At 36.3% G+C, this 15215-nt stretch overlaps 1 protein-coding gene across 1 annotated transcript; it reads right to left on the bottom strand.

Annotated features, from left to right (window-relative positions):
- Positions 1 to 995: 995 nt before the first annotated feature.
- Positions 996 to 10694, bottom strand: PSMA1 (proteasome 20S subunit alpha 1). Its single transcript, XM_037841040.1, has 10 exons — positions 10599 to 10694; positions 9218 to 9262; positions 8835 to 8936; positions 8612 to 8715; positions 6611 to 6699; positions 5866 to 5936; positions 5623 to 5752; positions 4177 to 4256; positions 2674 to 2784; positions 996 to 1352 (listed from the first exon to the last, which is right to left on the bottom strand). Exons 1-10 carry the CDS (start codon positions 10599 to 10601, stop codon positions 1296 to 1298), a joined length of 792 nt encoding a protein of 263 aa, XP_037696968.1. The 5' UTR covers positions 10602 to 10694; the 3' UTR covers positions 996 to 1295.
- Positions 10695 to 15215: the final 4521 nt, after the last annotated feature.

Here is a 15215-nt window from a genome sequence, read left to right as displayed (position 1 = left end):
TAGATCACATGGTTCTTGTGGACTACTCCCAGGCTAAGCAACTGACAACTCTTAAAGGCTACTTCCAAAGTAGAGACTGACATCTCACACAAATTCAGTACTTACAGATCTTTTTCAACAAGGATGCCAAGAGTTTTTCTTACCATTCCCCCTTGAAGAAGTCACAGATTCAAACCTACTAAGGCTTTTTAAGTTCTGGCAATATGTAAAAAAATATTAAACTAATATTTTATGAATTTTAGAGTTCACAAGTGTTTTCACAGAAATTCTCCCATTTAATCACAGTAACTAAAATAGGGCTAAGTAAACTGCCCAAAGCCATTAGCAGCTAAATCGTAGAATTAGAATTAAAATCCCAGTTCCTATCTATAAGTGAACCTCTCTTCTCCAGAAAAATGCCGTATTTCAGAAAAGAAAATAATTCCTCTACGCTTCTTAGCAGTAAGTTTGGATTGCTGTTTTTTTTTTTTTTTTTTAATCCGATTTCCTCTAATTTCATTTTGCATGATCTAAGATAAAAATTATTCTAAAATATCCGAGTACATAGCTCCATGGGAAGGCAGTCTAAAAATTATGCTGGAATGTAGCTGAGGAGGATAAGAGGAAATGCTGATTTGGGATTTAAACTTCCCTTTTGTTATTTTTGCAACTGTTCCCTACAGTAAGACCAGAGCTATCACTACTGCCACTGCAGGTTAGGAAGAAAAGCAGTCCACCTATTATCCTGCTCCATTTGTTGGGAAGTGGTGGTTTCTTAGGTTTTAATAAGAATCTCTGGGGTTGAACCCTGGAATTGGTATTCTGAACCAAATCTCCATGGATTCTTGGGGAATTGTTTTGGCTTTGATAGGTAAGAGGTATTTTTCCCTATCACTAAAAATAATTTATTTTGGAAAACAAGGCAAATGAGCACCTGTAATCCCAAACTACTATTTACACTTGAAGACACTTAAAAGACAAAATAAAACAAAACAAACAAAAAAAACACTACACCACCAAGTGAAACAATTTTATTTCACAGATGAATTTAAAACCACAAAGACACTAGTTCTTCATATAAAAACAGTAGTGCAGATACCCTATACTTTCTAGAAAATTATTATATAGCCCCTCTCAAAGAAAAAAAGCACCCCATTATATGGTTTCAGTTAGGTTACTTGGAAAAAACTCCCTTCCTAAAACAAACCATTCCACCACTCAGCATCTTTTGGTTCAAAGTATAGATTATTGTCATTCTGGTACATGTTCCTGCATTGTTACATATTTGATAATACACACATAGTCTGGTTTATCAATTAATGTTCCATTGGTTCATCAGCCTTTTCTGCAGGTTCTTCAGAAGGTTGAGCAGGCTTAAGAGGGGGGAAAAAAAGAATATGAATAAAAAAACACTTATAAGATCAATATACACTTCTAACCACAAATATTACATTATTTTTAAAATTAATGAGAAAAAGGGATAGGAAATGAGATATTCTGGATACCTAATTTTAGTTCATTGTCCTGCTAAAATTCCTGGACAAAGGTTTTCTTGTTTTTGTTTTTGTTTTTAATAGATATAATTTCACAGATCTGAAAGCCAAAATATCATTAACAATACCAAATTCTAACATTTATCATTTTATCTTGAGCTCTTGCTCAACAGTAAAAAGGTATTCCTTGGAATATCACTACTAGCCTTGAAATACAATCAGCACTTTCTAGACATTCTTATTATCTTCTTTACCACCAACACTCAACAGCATTCTTCCCAAACATTGCTAGTTTTTGTAACCAACAGCAATTTAAATAATGCAAACCTAGAAACAACTCATGGTATAGAAGAAATTTCTGTACAGGACACTTTCTATTTTCAATCACACAGGTAGCAAATAAGCATCTATAAATAGCAAATGTGTATTCTAAACAACCAACAAGACCAATATTTAACCCAATATTCACCAACACTTCCTGATCCTTTTCCATGTGTGAAAAGCCAATTTAGTCTCCAAGCTGGACACCTATGAACTCTAGTCTCCACCCACACAGAATCTGGGCTGGCCTTGTGACTCCCTTTAACCAGCAGAATTCGTAGAATTGATGCTGCACCAGGCCTGGGCCTCAACCTTAAGAAAGCCTAGCAGCTTTCACTTCTGAGCTTCTGAACTTCTATAAGCCCTGTGACCAGCTACCCTGCTAGAGAGACCCTAATGTAGGAGAGCCCCTGAGAGCACACAGACAGAGTCCCAGCCATCCTAGCTGAGGTCCCAGTCTTTTACTGCCCCTCCCAGGCACCAGACATGAATAAAGCCAACTTGGATTTCCCAGCCCCATCTCCCATCTGACTGCAATGACTGAGAGGCCTCAAGTGAGACCAGCAAAAGAATCATCCAACTGAGCCCCAGTCAACCCAGAGAACTGTTGAGAAATAATGTTTGTTGTTTTAAGCCTGTAAGTTTTGGAGTAACTTATTACATAGCAATAGATTACCATCACTCTTCTCCCTCTTTTTATTTATGGAGATCACTGGTTCCCTCAAAATTTTACTTTACTCGTTTCTTAATTTTCCTATGGCCCTTTGAATTATGGGTCTATCTCAATAACTGAAGACATAAGTGGTATATTTTTACACAGGAACAGAAGCTTAAGATAGATCTAAAGTCTCTCATGTTTACAATTTGTTATAGTATATACCTGTGTCTTTCTCTGTGGTCTTTCCTCAAGACCTTCCAGGAATGGAGACACATCATCATCATCATAGATCGTAAACTCTAAGTCTTGACCAACAATTCCAATGGAAACATTCTGAAGGGGGAAAAAAAGATTAGAAAAAAATCAACAGAATTTAAATTTGAAAAAATGTTTATGATAAATTGGGTGATAAAAGCAGAATAAAAATTTACATAGCATCTGAATAAGACTTAAAAAATACTTTACATAACCAACAGCTTACTCTATACTCTAATTGGACAAACAACAGGCATTTCAAACTTTACATTTCCTAAACCGAGTGCCTGATCTTCTCCTATAACTCTTAGCCCAAAACCTGTTCCTCCCACTGCTTTACCCATCTCAATATATCTTAAATCTCTCCTTCTAGTTTATCAAGCCAAAACCTTGGAGACATTCTTTTTTCCCTTCCTTCCCCTCACACCCCATAGCTAAATTTGTTAGCAAATCTTTTTGGCTCTAATTTCAAAATATATCTAGAAATGACCACTTCCCATCATCTCCAACTCTATCACTCTGTCTCAATCCACCATGATCTCACCTGAATTACCATAGCAGCCTTATTTCCACCCTGTCTGTGCCCACTAAAATCTGTTCTTAAGATGGCAACCAGAGTGACTCTCTTAAAACCTAAATCAAATCTTGGTATTCATCTAACAGCTCAGTCAAGTGCCTACAATGGCTTATAGGACATACATAATCTGGCCTCAATTACCTCTCTGACCTCTTTCTTCCCCCCATCCCCCCTTGCTTACTGAGTCCAACATATTAGCCTCTTTGCCTTGAACATTAAGAACTTTCTGGCCTCAGGGTCTTTGCACTTGTATTCTCTCTCCTAGAAATGATCTTACACTAGGTAACTGCATGGCTTACTCCCTCACCTCTGTTAGGTCTTTTACTCAAATTTCACCTTCTGAGTGAGGCCTTCCTTGACCATCCTATTTTAAATTACATCCCCCCTGCCACAGTACTTACCTACAACTAATTAGTCATTCTTTTCTCTCTTAAACCTGTTTTACTTTTTTCTATAGTATTTATTAACTTCTAATATACTATATAATTTACTTATATGTATTCTATCTTCCCACAAAAGGATGTATGTTCCATGAGGACCAAGATGTTTGCCTGTTGTATCAATTATATTCCCAATGCCTAGAAAGTGCCTTGCTCTTTATATATGTTTGTTGACTGAATTAATAATACCAAGATATACCTATCTGCTGAAGATATGGAAGTCATTCTACAACAGGCTTACTGGTTTTATTACTTTATACCAAAAAGAAGTTAAAAAAAAAAATCAAATTTCAAAATCAGATCACTTAATGAATAGCTTAAAGAGAAGTAAGTGAAGGCAACCATTTCCCAAATTGAAGAACATTAAGTATACAATCCTCCTTTACTTACACTTATGGATTAAAGGACTAAACTGTAATGTTAACATCTACAACTGGAAGATGTGTTATTTACCTTTGTAGTTAGGTCCTGCTCTGCAGGAAGTGTCTCTCTTAAGGCACGCAGACCATGTTTAACCAGTTCATTCAAATTACCTATATGTAATAAATTAACAATTATTTCTTACAATTACTTCTTATACAAGAATAAGACTTGTACACTGAAAACTACAAAATAACATTGAAAGAAATTAAAGACCTAAATAAATGGAAAAAACATCCTATTTTCCTGGATCAAAAGCCTTATAACATTAAGATAGCAATACTCCCTAAATTGATCTACAGATTCAGATTCAATTTAACCTTTATTAATTTCCTATCCAGACTGCAATGTGCTAGACAGAGGATGCTTACTTCCCCAGCCCTCAATCAAAATCTTGGACACTAAGTCTCTAACAAGCTTCCCTGGGAAGAAACATACATACATGTTACTGTATTTTTGTTGCCAAGTGTGCTCTGTGAGATCCATTATGGGAGAGAGAAAGCATAGGGAATTGCACATGGATTCCTCTAGGATCTCCCTGTCTTTCTCTGTAATGATCAGGTTGTATATCCTTATTTTATTGCTATAACAAATCTTAGTAGTGAGTACAACTATATGTTGAGTCTCATGAGTCCCAGAGAATCTCCAAATGTTGGGGTGATGTTGGGAATTACTGACCCAATTACTGTAATTACAAATATTTACTTTTAACCCAGCATCTCCCAAGCTTACCTGACCACAGAACCCCCTTCCCCCAAAGTTAAACCTATTATTATAGCAGTTCGCTTTGACTAACGTTAATAAGGCACTTATTTTTTTTCTAAATTCATGGAGCCTCAATTTGTTCCACAGAATGCTATATATTGAATTAAGGTATCCTTAATGCCACAGGAAAGCAGATAACAAGCCAAAAGAAATGTTAAAGATCTGTTAAATGTTAAAGATAAGAGAGATGTTAAAAGTTTCCAGTGTGAGGCAGTGCACTTGAAAACCCGCCCCTATCATCACATCTTACATCTTTTCACTTTTCTTTATCACAGCTATATGCCTTTTTACCACTGGTTTGTGGATCTACTTGCTGCAGAAATGTCTGTCTGGCTAAAAATAAGAACAGAATCACAGAAAGCTGAAAGTTGGAAAGAGAATTTACAGTTGTTATCTGTTACAGTGGTTCTCAACTCCAACTGGGGCAAACTTAACCAAGAATCTTCTAGATTGGGGTCATATATTCGTATTTTGAAAAAAGTACTACCAGTGATTGAAACTACCATAGTGGCCAAAAAGGGGAAAAACTAGTATGTGACCAATACAAAAAACACCTCATGCACTTAATATTTTAAAAACTCTTTCTGTAAGGCTGATAGTTTTCTTCATTTTGGATACATGTTTACTCATGATATAAAGACTGGGGTGGGAGGGGACAAAACAAACAAACAAACAAAAAACAACAAAAAAAAATAACACAAGGCTATCACTTACACTCCATAAACTCAGACATATGTCTTTCCAAGTAAGTACGTGCTGACTGAGAACGGGCTCCAATGGACATAGCTCTGCAGTCAAAATAGTTTGCAGATGGACAGGTTTGGAAAATATGAGGGCCCATATCCTACAAAAATAAAAAAATACACTTCATAATTCTTGACTCTTGTTGGGCAGAAACATAAAACTTCTCAACTTTTTTTAAAATCAGTAAAATATCACAATACTCTATGAACTTACATCATAACCAGCAATGAGCAGTCCCACACCATATGGTCTTCGGCCATATCGTTGGGTTGGTATCTGGGTCTCTTAAACTAGTTAAAGAGTCTATTTTAACAAGGAATACCTTTATTTTCAATATAGTTCAAGCCAATTAAACATGACTAAACACAGTCTCTGGCTTCTTCCTTAATTGTTACATAACCCACCATACGTTAAATATAGGAAGAAAATAAAATAGAGCAGTATTTCTTTGGCATAATATTTAAAGTTTTGACCCTTCACCAAACTCAAGAATGAGTACTAGCAAAATGATCTCTTTCCACTTAGGAATTTATTTTTTTTAATATAAGGTGTCCAGAAATTTTGGACTTTTTGGTACATCTTGAACCACCAGTAAGAAACTTTAAATTCCCTCTAAAAATGATGTTAGGTTAGTTTTCCTGAAACTGGCCTTACCTATATCTGGAAAATATCAATTGTTTATAAGGGCTGATGAATGAAACAATGTATTTCCTTATTTAGAACCCATTCTTCCAAGGAATAATTTACCACAACTCCTCTCCTCCTATACACATACACAGATTTGACATACAATACATGGAAACTGACTTCTAAATTTAAATATTGAAAATTTTTAATTAACTTTAACGTTTCTCAATCTTACCAATGTTATATATTATATTCTGAATAACTAACAGAAGGATTAAGTATAAAAACCCTTTAGAGGTCATATCCATAAATGCTAACATAAAAAGGATACTGCTTCCAATTAGCGATACAAGACGAGACACAGGAAGAGGTCTGTCAAATACAAATCTGGAATCCAAACACTCCTGGCGCATGAAATTACTAAAAAAGACACAGGATTTTATTAGTAATTTCAAATCTGAGTTAATCCGATCTAAATAAAATAGTTTGGTTTCAGTTTTGCTTTCTTTCAGACGTCTATATGGATTATCCCTATATAAGGAAATCAGAAAGAGAAACAGAGCCATAAGAATACATTTTTGAACCAAACTCTGAGATGAAATGAGGTTTTTTAAAAGACTAAAATATTCTTTAGCTCTAGAAAACCTTTGTCTCAGAACACTTTACAGAACAGAGAAGGCTGAGCAAGGGATTAAAAACAATCTCTTATCCTCCCCATTGTCAGCAAGTTTGTCTTAATTCTAGGTCTTGAACCAGCAAAAGAATACCGATGTTGCTTTTTTCTTGAAAGCAGACTAACATTTCCCCAGTAGAGCAATTAAAAGAAATAGATTCCATACTTGAAGTCAACCTTAACATGTTCCTGCCAATTTTACTTATAAGCAGAGCTCTAAATGAGAGAGTTAACACTAGACTGCTAAGTCTCACTGTTAAACCTGTCAAGATTCAAACAAGTATAACATTGGGCAAAAGGGAATTTTATGCCTAACTAATGAAGCCAAGAGGATAAACAATAAGAAATGGATATGCTCCTTTTTTGCCATGTTGTTTTGTCCAATTTATGTGTATGTCATATCTGATGACCAAATTTTAACTGTAGGCACCAAGCAATTTGTTCAATACTTTTATTTAAGTCCATTTCCCAAGGTGTCTAAAACTGCACTTTCCAATACGACAGGCACTATCCACATGTGGCTACTGAGCACCTGAAAAATGGCTAGTCTGAATTGAGATGTGCTGTTTAAGTGCAAAATACACACCAAATTTTAAATGCTTAGCACCAAAAAAATGTATATTCTCTCTTGTTTCTTTTTACTTTTAAAAGATAGAGTTACCAGAAAATTTTAAATTACTTATGTAGATTGCATTTTATTATTTTTTGGATAGTACTTGTGTAATGAGTTTTGCTTAAATCCCTGTATTACGTGAAAATGTTTGACAATATAACACATCTTACATGTTCAAGAGCAGACGAAACCAAAAATGCCGTCACTTTATAGATGACTTAGAGCAAGGGTCTGGCTGGATAACTTGAAAGTTTTAAACATCAGCATTACTATTTTGCCCTTAATGTTTAATCAATCATGGACTTAAAGAGTTTAGTTTTAGCTAACAACTCACACCCCCACCCCCAACACACACATGTTTACATACTACCCAAAAGGTACTATGTTAAGGGCTCTTCAAGTTAGGCTATTTAAAAATAATCTTGAGAAAGAAAATACTGAGTAAAAAGCTACATGATTTCAGACTCCAGCTCTTCATTTATATATTGCTTCTCAATTAGAAATAATCTCTAGCTCCTCTGGAATCTAGTGGAAATCTGTTACTTTTACAAAACTTCCCACTTTCTACCTTTATTATAGAAATTATTCTTATCATGTGCAGTTAGATTTTAAGTTCCTTGAGGACAGGAACTATGTGTGATTATTAAGCTTTGCAAATAATAAAAGTCTAATAAAAACTGACATATGGAAGAAAGCAAGGATGATTCAGCTCATCCTTGGAAACTAGAGAAAAATTTCAAGCTTGTCTTAGACATAACATGGACTTAAACAATATACACTGATATAACAAGCATTATGTTATTCTGGACTTCTCAAAAGTACTAATATTAATATGGTTAATTCTAATAGCTACCACTACAGGGACCGAGAAATGAAATACTTAGTAAATGAGCCCAAACCACTAAGACATTTACAATCTTAACTTATATACCTTCTGGCAAACTTCCTAAAATATTTTATCTGGATCTTTTCTGGAAACATAGAGCAATCAATTATAAATCAAAAGGGGGTGTTTCTTTTGTTTTTTTTTTAATAATCATACTCACCATAACAGTCTAGCATCAGCAGTAAGCCCCGCAATTGAGATTCCAATATGGTTGTCAACATGGAGAATTTTTTTTTGATGGGCTGCAAGCTCTGATTGTGCCCTCTGAATAGAAATAGTATAAGACATAAAAATAAGTTTACAACTTTACTGTCTATACAGGGAAATTTACATTTGGTAGTTATGTTTTCTAAAGGAGAAGATAGATTTGTTGCTTTACTTACCTTCAGTGCAACCAACACTGCATGGGTTTTCGATTTCAGCCCAACTGTGGCTGAACCTTGCTTGACAGCTTCCATTGCATATTCAATTTGATGAATTCTGCCCTAAAGAGAAAAAAAAACAAAAAACAAAAAAAACCACACACATCTTAGAAGGCTCATTTACAAAGTAAAACTTAATTTACAGCTCTCAAACCTCAGGCAAGCATAGCTAAACCTCAAATTATTTTTTTTCAAACCAGGAAACTTATTTTAATGATAAATATAAGTTCCAGGGATATCTAAAATGATATTCCATTTTCTTACAGTATACAATATTATGAGTTCCTACACATATTGCAGCCACCAAAAGCCACTTCATTGAAATGGTATAAAGCATATTCTACCTGAGGGCTCCAAACAGTGACATCATTGTCATACTGGTTGCGAAACTGAAAGTAAAAGAAAAAAGAGCTATTAATATTAAAAAACATTATAAATACTAATTCTTAATTAAGAAATAAATGTTCTTGAATCTGTTTCCATTCAACACTAACACAAGTCTGTTAATGCAACCTTATGTAAAGATTAGTACTACACTCAGTTGCAAGACAATGCCACAAACAATTACCATGAGGAGGTGGGGTAGGGAGTGGGAAGAGCAGGGGAGGGTAGACAGATCTGGATAGGACTTATTTTCCCAACTTCCTGTTGCACCACTCTCCACAGCACTTCCTTTAGGTTGAGTCAATTACTAAAGTTTATACATATCAACTTTCAATCAAGTCTTTGCTTATACTGTTCACTTGCATTGGGCCCTAATAAATGGCCCCAAAGCTCTCTTTTTCCTTAAATTAGTTCAAATATTTTCCTCTCAAATCCTTCACCTTCTCTCCAAAAATCCCAACACAAAATTCCCATAGTTCTTTATCTGCATTTCCCTTTCTTTTTTCTATTATGAACAGGGTCATATCTGTCTATCTCTGAACTCTCACTACAGTTATAACAGTGCTTGTATGTGTAAATATACGGATATTAATAATAAACACAAAAATGTCCTCAGGAAGTTAGAGGTGGACACAAATAATGACAGCAACAGAACCATTACTGTTATAATGCTAGTATTACAACAAGTCCAGCAGCACAGTACTTGAGAAACTAATCACTGAAATGAGAAGTTTAAGTGCTGGAATGGCATATACAAGGACTGGAAGCCCAGAGCCCTATCATGGTACCCTCATTCCATCACTTCCCCTCTCACCCCTGGTTACTCATCTCTAGAACTAGGTTGTTAGAGAAAATGATTGAAAAGAGCATTTTCTGATCGAGCCCTAGAGATGAGGTAAATGAGACAGGCCCGCCAGGAAAATGGGCGCCGTCCAGGAACCCAAACTCTGGGTCAAGTCCTCACCGGTGGTACCGGGGGGCCTCAGTCCCTATTTTCGCCTCGTCTCTCCCGCACACAGCACGAGGGGCCATACTGACCCACACAGGATTTCCTTCACTGGAAGATCTTGAGGGATAGATTCGGCTAGTTGATCGAGTAGGAACTGTCCGAGGCCAACCGGAGGCGAAATAAGTCCCGGGGAAAAAGCCGCACCGACCCCCGACCTCCCCTCGCCCGGCCTGGTCTGAGATGCTGAATCACTGCCGGGGCCCTCCCGTCGGCTAAAGCTCCCATGCCCCGCGGCCCCGGTCCGCTCCGATGATGACAGGAAAGACAGCTCGACATCCTCCAAGACAGCAGAACTCTGCCCCAACCCTGCTAAAGCTAGGGACTTAACACACCATGGTTCCGGCGCGGGACTGGCTGAGGCCTCCAGCAAAGCTGCGGGTCAAGGCTCGATGCGGAAACTACCGCTCGGCGGTCGACAGAAAAGTCTTCAGAAATTTGACCGCGGCGGCGCAGGATAGGGCAGTCTATTGCAGAGACATCGATAGGCTCCCATCACTTCCCCGCCCTTAAAGCGGCAGGCCCTCTCGGGGATGGGCGGGGCCTCGGAACATAGAGGAAATGAGATTGACAGGAAGCCCTAAGCTAAGGTGCGTCCGGCGGCTAGGAGCTGCAGGGCGAGCTCTTACCGTTTTGAGTTTCTCCGATACTCATGAAGTTACCTGTGCTGCAGAGTCCCGCTAGTTTTTCACCTGCCGGGGTGGAAGCATATGAAATCGCTCGAGAAGACAGCAGCTATGCTGGGTGATTCCGAGCGTGCGGCTCAATCCTTGCGTTCAGCGCCCACAGAGATTTGGGTGCTGTGTGATTGTGAAAAACGAGGCTGCAAAAAAGGCCGCAAAGTAATGGTCCATTTGTGTGTGTCAGCCGTAGCCTTTCTGAAGTGTACATGCTTCTACTTCTGCTTCCTGGAGAACTCATCTTTCAAGGCTGTGTTGTCATTTACCACTCTTCATTGTAATTATTGTTTTCCATACCAGACTGAATTCCGTGAGGGCACTAATGTCTTCCTGTGCCCTCAAAACCAAGAACCATGCCTGGTAGAGTAGGCAGCTGAGAAAAAAAAAAGAGAGAGAAAAAATTTGAAAGCATCTTTTGGTAAATCCTCAAGTGAAATAGCACTGCAGACAGTCGCCAACCTAGTATCTGTCCACTGCTAATGGTGACTTATTTTCTTCTTAAAGAATAAAGGATAATATGTAGACTCAGGAAAGGTAAGAGTTGAAAGAGACCTTAAGGACCCTGTAGTCCAAACTGAATTTTGCAGATGAAGTCACAGATTCAGATCACTTAAAGATAACGCTCGGGTTCCCACCAGAACCTTGGTCCAGTGCTCTTTCTAGTGTAAAACGTCTGTAGTTTAAAAAACTTAGGATCTTTTCGTTTAGCTGCTTTCAAATGTCTCCCCCTTTTTTTTTTTTTTTTTTTTTTTTTTTTGTATTTTAAACTTTACCTGCTGGTAAGAATGTCAGTGTACTTTTAAATAATTTTTTCTTATTTCAAAGATGAAACATGATCATTTAAAGAATTTAAAGGAAAATAAAAACAGCTGAATTCTTTCACTCAGGGATAACCACTGTGAATATTTGGTTGAACATTCAGATTTTATTTTTAGTTCTTTTGTACATGTATTTATTATGGTTTAGGAGCATGTGATAATAAGGAACACACTATTTTAAAACTTTTCCACATATATATTGTGAACATTTTTCCATGTTAAACATTTTCCATGTTAAACATAATTCCCTAATATTCTGCACTATGACCATATATTTTATTTACTCAAATCCCTATTGTTGAATATTTAGGTTTTCCGTATCCCCCACCCCTGAAGCATTTCATCTGTGAACTGCTTTATATATATATATATATATATATATATATATATATATATATATATATATAATCTACATCCATGCTCTTTTCTTTAGAATAAACTCCTAAACATGAAATCACAGGATAAAATGAAATGTACATTTTAAAGGCTTTTGATAAATAGAGCCAAATTGCCTTCAAAGAATGTTTTTACTAGTTCATATTCTCAACAGTAGTGGATGAGATTGCCATCCTTCTTAAACTCACCAACACTGCTCATTTTGCAATTTCATATACTACAAAAACATTTTTGCAATTCTTTTCCATATGTATATACATGCCTCACACACATGTATAATGAATGTATAGTTTTTTTTACAAATAAGATCTTATTAAATTGTTTCATACTAATATATTTAAAAAGTGATGGACATCTTTTCATTTCTGTAAGTAATGATCTATATTATTTTTAATAGTTGCATAGTATTCACTGTGGAAAAATAATAATTTACTTAACTTATTGGTAGGCAGTTAGGTTATTTACAAAATTTGCTACTCCAAAAAATACTATTATGACTCTTCTTGTACATTCATGTATTTTGTTTACTTTCCTGATTATCTCCTTATGATGAATTTATAGGCATAGAATTGCAGGTCAAAGGGAACCCACATTAACAATTATGATAAATGTGGCTAAATTGCAGAAAAATGTGAAAAGTTATATCAATTTATCTTCTACAGTACCTGAAAGTACACTTTCTTTATATCCTTACCAGCACTTGGTATTTGATTTTTTACCTATATCAAGTTTATGGGGGGGGGGCACCTCTTCTTTTAATTTTATTTGTATTTTTTTATTACTAGTAGAAAAATCTTTTCACAAATTTCTTGGCTTTTTATATTACTTTAGTGACTTGCCACTTCATTTCTCTTCTCAAGTTTTTGTTAATGTGTTAATCATTTTCCTCACTGATTTGTACAAACTCCCTGCCATTACATTGCTGTATTACTTTTATAGAAGGAGACTTTTTGTATACAAAAAAAAGGAAACTGAAACTAGCTTAAGTAGAAGTTAGGGGAAGGGGGTGGCATTGTAAATATATAATAGGAAATTACATAACCATCCAAGGATAGGAATTTTTTACTTACTAAGATCTTCCTAGTGCCTGAAACAAAGCCTGGCACATAGTAGGCACCCAATAAATATTTGTTGAATGAATGAATGAATCTCTGACTCTAAAACCTGTCCTTTTGATTATCTCCTGTGCTGGTCTGAAGATGTTATGTACCCACAGAAAATGCCATGTTCTTTTAATCCATTCCTGTGGGTGCAGACCTACTGTGGGTGGGACTTTTTGATTAGATTATTTCAATTGAGATGTGACCCACCCAATTCAAGGTGGTTCTTAATCCTTTACTGGAGCCCTTTATGAAGAAAAAAGACAGAAAAGGCCCAGAGAGCTCAGAGAGAAACAGCAGAGAGAGCTCAGAGAGAAACACAGAAAGAAGTTTGGAGAGATTTTAGAAAGAAAAGCCCTGGAGATGCTAAGACAAAACCCACAGAAGCTCAGAGGAGAGGCCATTGAAACCAGGGGCTGAAAGCAATGAAACCCAGGAGCAAAGGACCAGCAGATGCCAGTCACGTGCCTTGCTGTCTGACAGAAGAACCCTGGATGCCAGCAGCCTGTCTTCAGAGAAGGTATCATCCTGTTGATGCCTTAATTGGGATATTTTCATGGTCTTCGAACTGTAAATTTGTAAACTAATAAATCCCCATTGTAAAAGCCAACCATTTCTGGTATACTGCATTCTGGCAGCTTTAGCAAACCAAGCTAAGCACATATCTGGGGCTTTGTGATATTACCTCTGTTCACTGGCTGAATTCTTCAGAGTGGCTCTTATCAAAGCCCCACGTGTAGAATATTGGAGGGGCATTTGGTTGATCTTTTTGTCAAAACTGAAGGTCCTAGTCACTTATTAAAGCTTTATATGACTTTCAACTCCTCTATGCTTGTTTTAGGGATTTGGCTCAGGATGTATCTTTTTTTTTTTTTTAGTGCAATTTTATTGAGATATATTCACATACCATATAATCCATCCAAAAAATACAATCAATGGCTCACTATATCATCATATGGTTGTGCATTCATCATCACAATCAATTTTAGAACATTTTCATTACTCCAAACAAATAATAAAAATAAAAAAGAACACTCAAAATATCCCATATCTCTATCTCCCCTATTATTTATTTATATATATATTTGTATTTATTTTATTACTCATCTGCCCATACACTGGATAAAGGGAGTGTCCGTTGCAAGGTTTTCACAATTACACAGTCACACCATGGAAGCTATATAGTTATACAATCATCTTCAAGAATCAAGGCTAGTGGATTACAGTTCAGCAGTTTGTTGCACTCAAAACTAAAATGGAATACCTATGTAATGCTAAGAATAACCTCCAGAATGATCTCTTGACTCTATTTTATATCTCTTAGCCACTGAAACTTTATTTTGTTCCATTTCTTTTCCCCCTTAGTCAAGAAGGCTTTCTCAAACCAATGTTGCCAGGGCCAGGCTCATCCCCAAGAGTCATGTCCCATGTTGCCAGGGAGACTTACAACCCTGTAATTAGGATACATCTTGATTCTTAACCAGGAGCTGAAAAAGTTGATCAATAAAGGTATTTTGCAGGAAACTGGGTCAGCAAAAGTAGCACTACTTCCTTAATTGAAAGGCCATTGGTAAGTAATGTCAGGCTTTTCTAGAATCAAATAAAAATAAATTCTAAATGAAAGCTAACTTGAATTTTTCCCCATGCACATGTAAGTCTCATTGTTTTATGCTGTTTAGGAAATTTAACTGATGCATTGAACAAAATGCGATGTATAGGCTATAATTAGAAAATAACTTATTTTCTCCCCATATGTTCCAACACATCTTGTGGAACTAGTTCTTCCCTGCTCCTTGAATGAAATATCACACAAATCTCAGGACTTTTCTGGTCACTCAAGTAAAAAAAAAGTTAATTAGCCTGTTAAACAGCTTCAGGTAAGTAATTAATATGTCCAGTACAATAATAAAACTTCAAGGGTAAAGTTCTTCCCTCCCCCATCTTCAGCCTGCCATGGC

This window comes from Choloepus didactylus, chromosome 6 (genome assembly GCF_015220235.1).
Source record: "Choloepus didactylus isolate mChoDid1 chromosome 6, mChoDid1.pri, whole genome shotgun sequence".
NCBI lineage: Eukaryota > Metazoa > Chordata > Mammalia > Pilosa > Megalonychidae > Choloepus > Choloepus didactylus.
The sequence above is the reverse complement of the archived record's forward strand: the minus strand, read 5'-3'. Positions and strand labels throughout refer to the sequence as shown.

What these genes read in the sequence shown, in the direction of transcription:
- PSMA1 (XM_037841040.1), bottom strand. An exon ending in GCTGATGCTAGACTGTTATG is followed by an intron (nt 6,700 to 8,611) that starts GTGAGTATGATT and finishes TGTCTTTTTTAG; the next exon opens with TAATTTCATGCGCCAGGAGT. An exon ending in TGTATCGCTAATTGGAAGCA is followed by an intron (nt 5,937 to 6,610) that starts GTATCCTTTTTA and finishes AACTAGTTTAAG; the next exon opens with AGACCCAGATACCAACCCAA.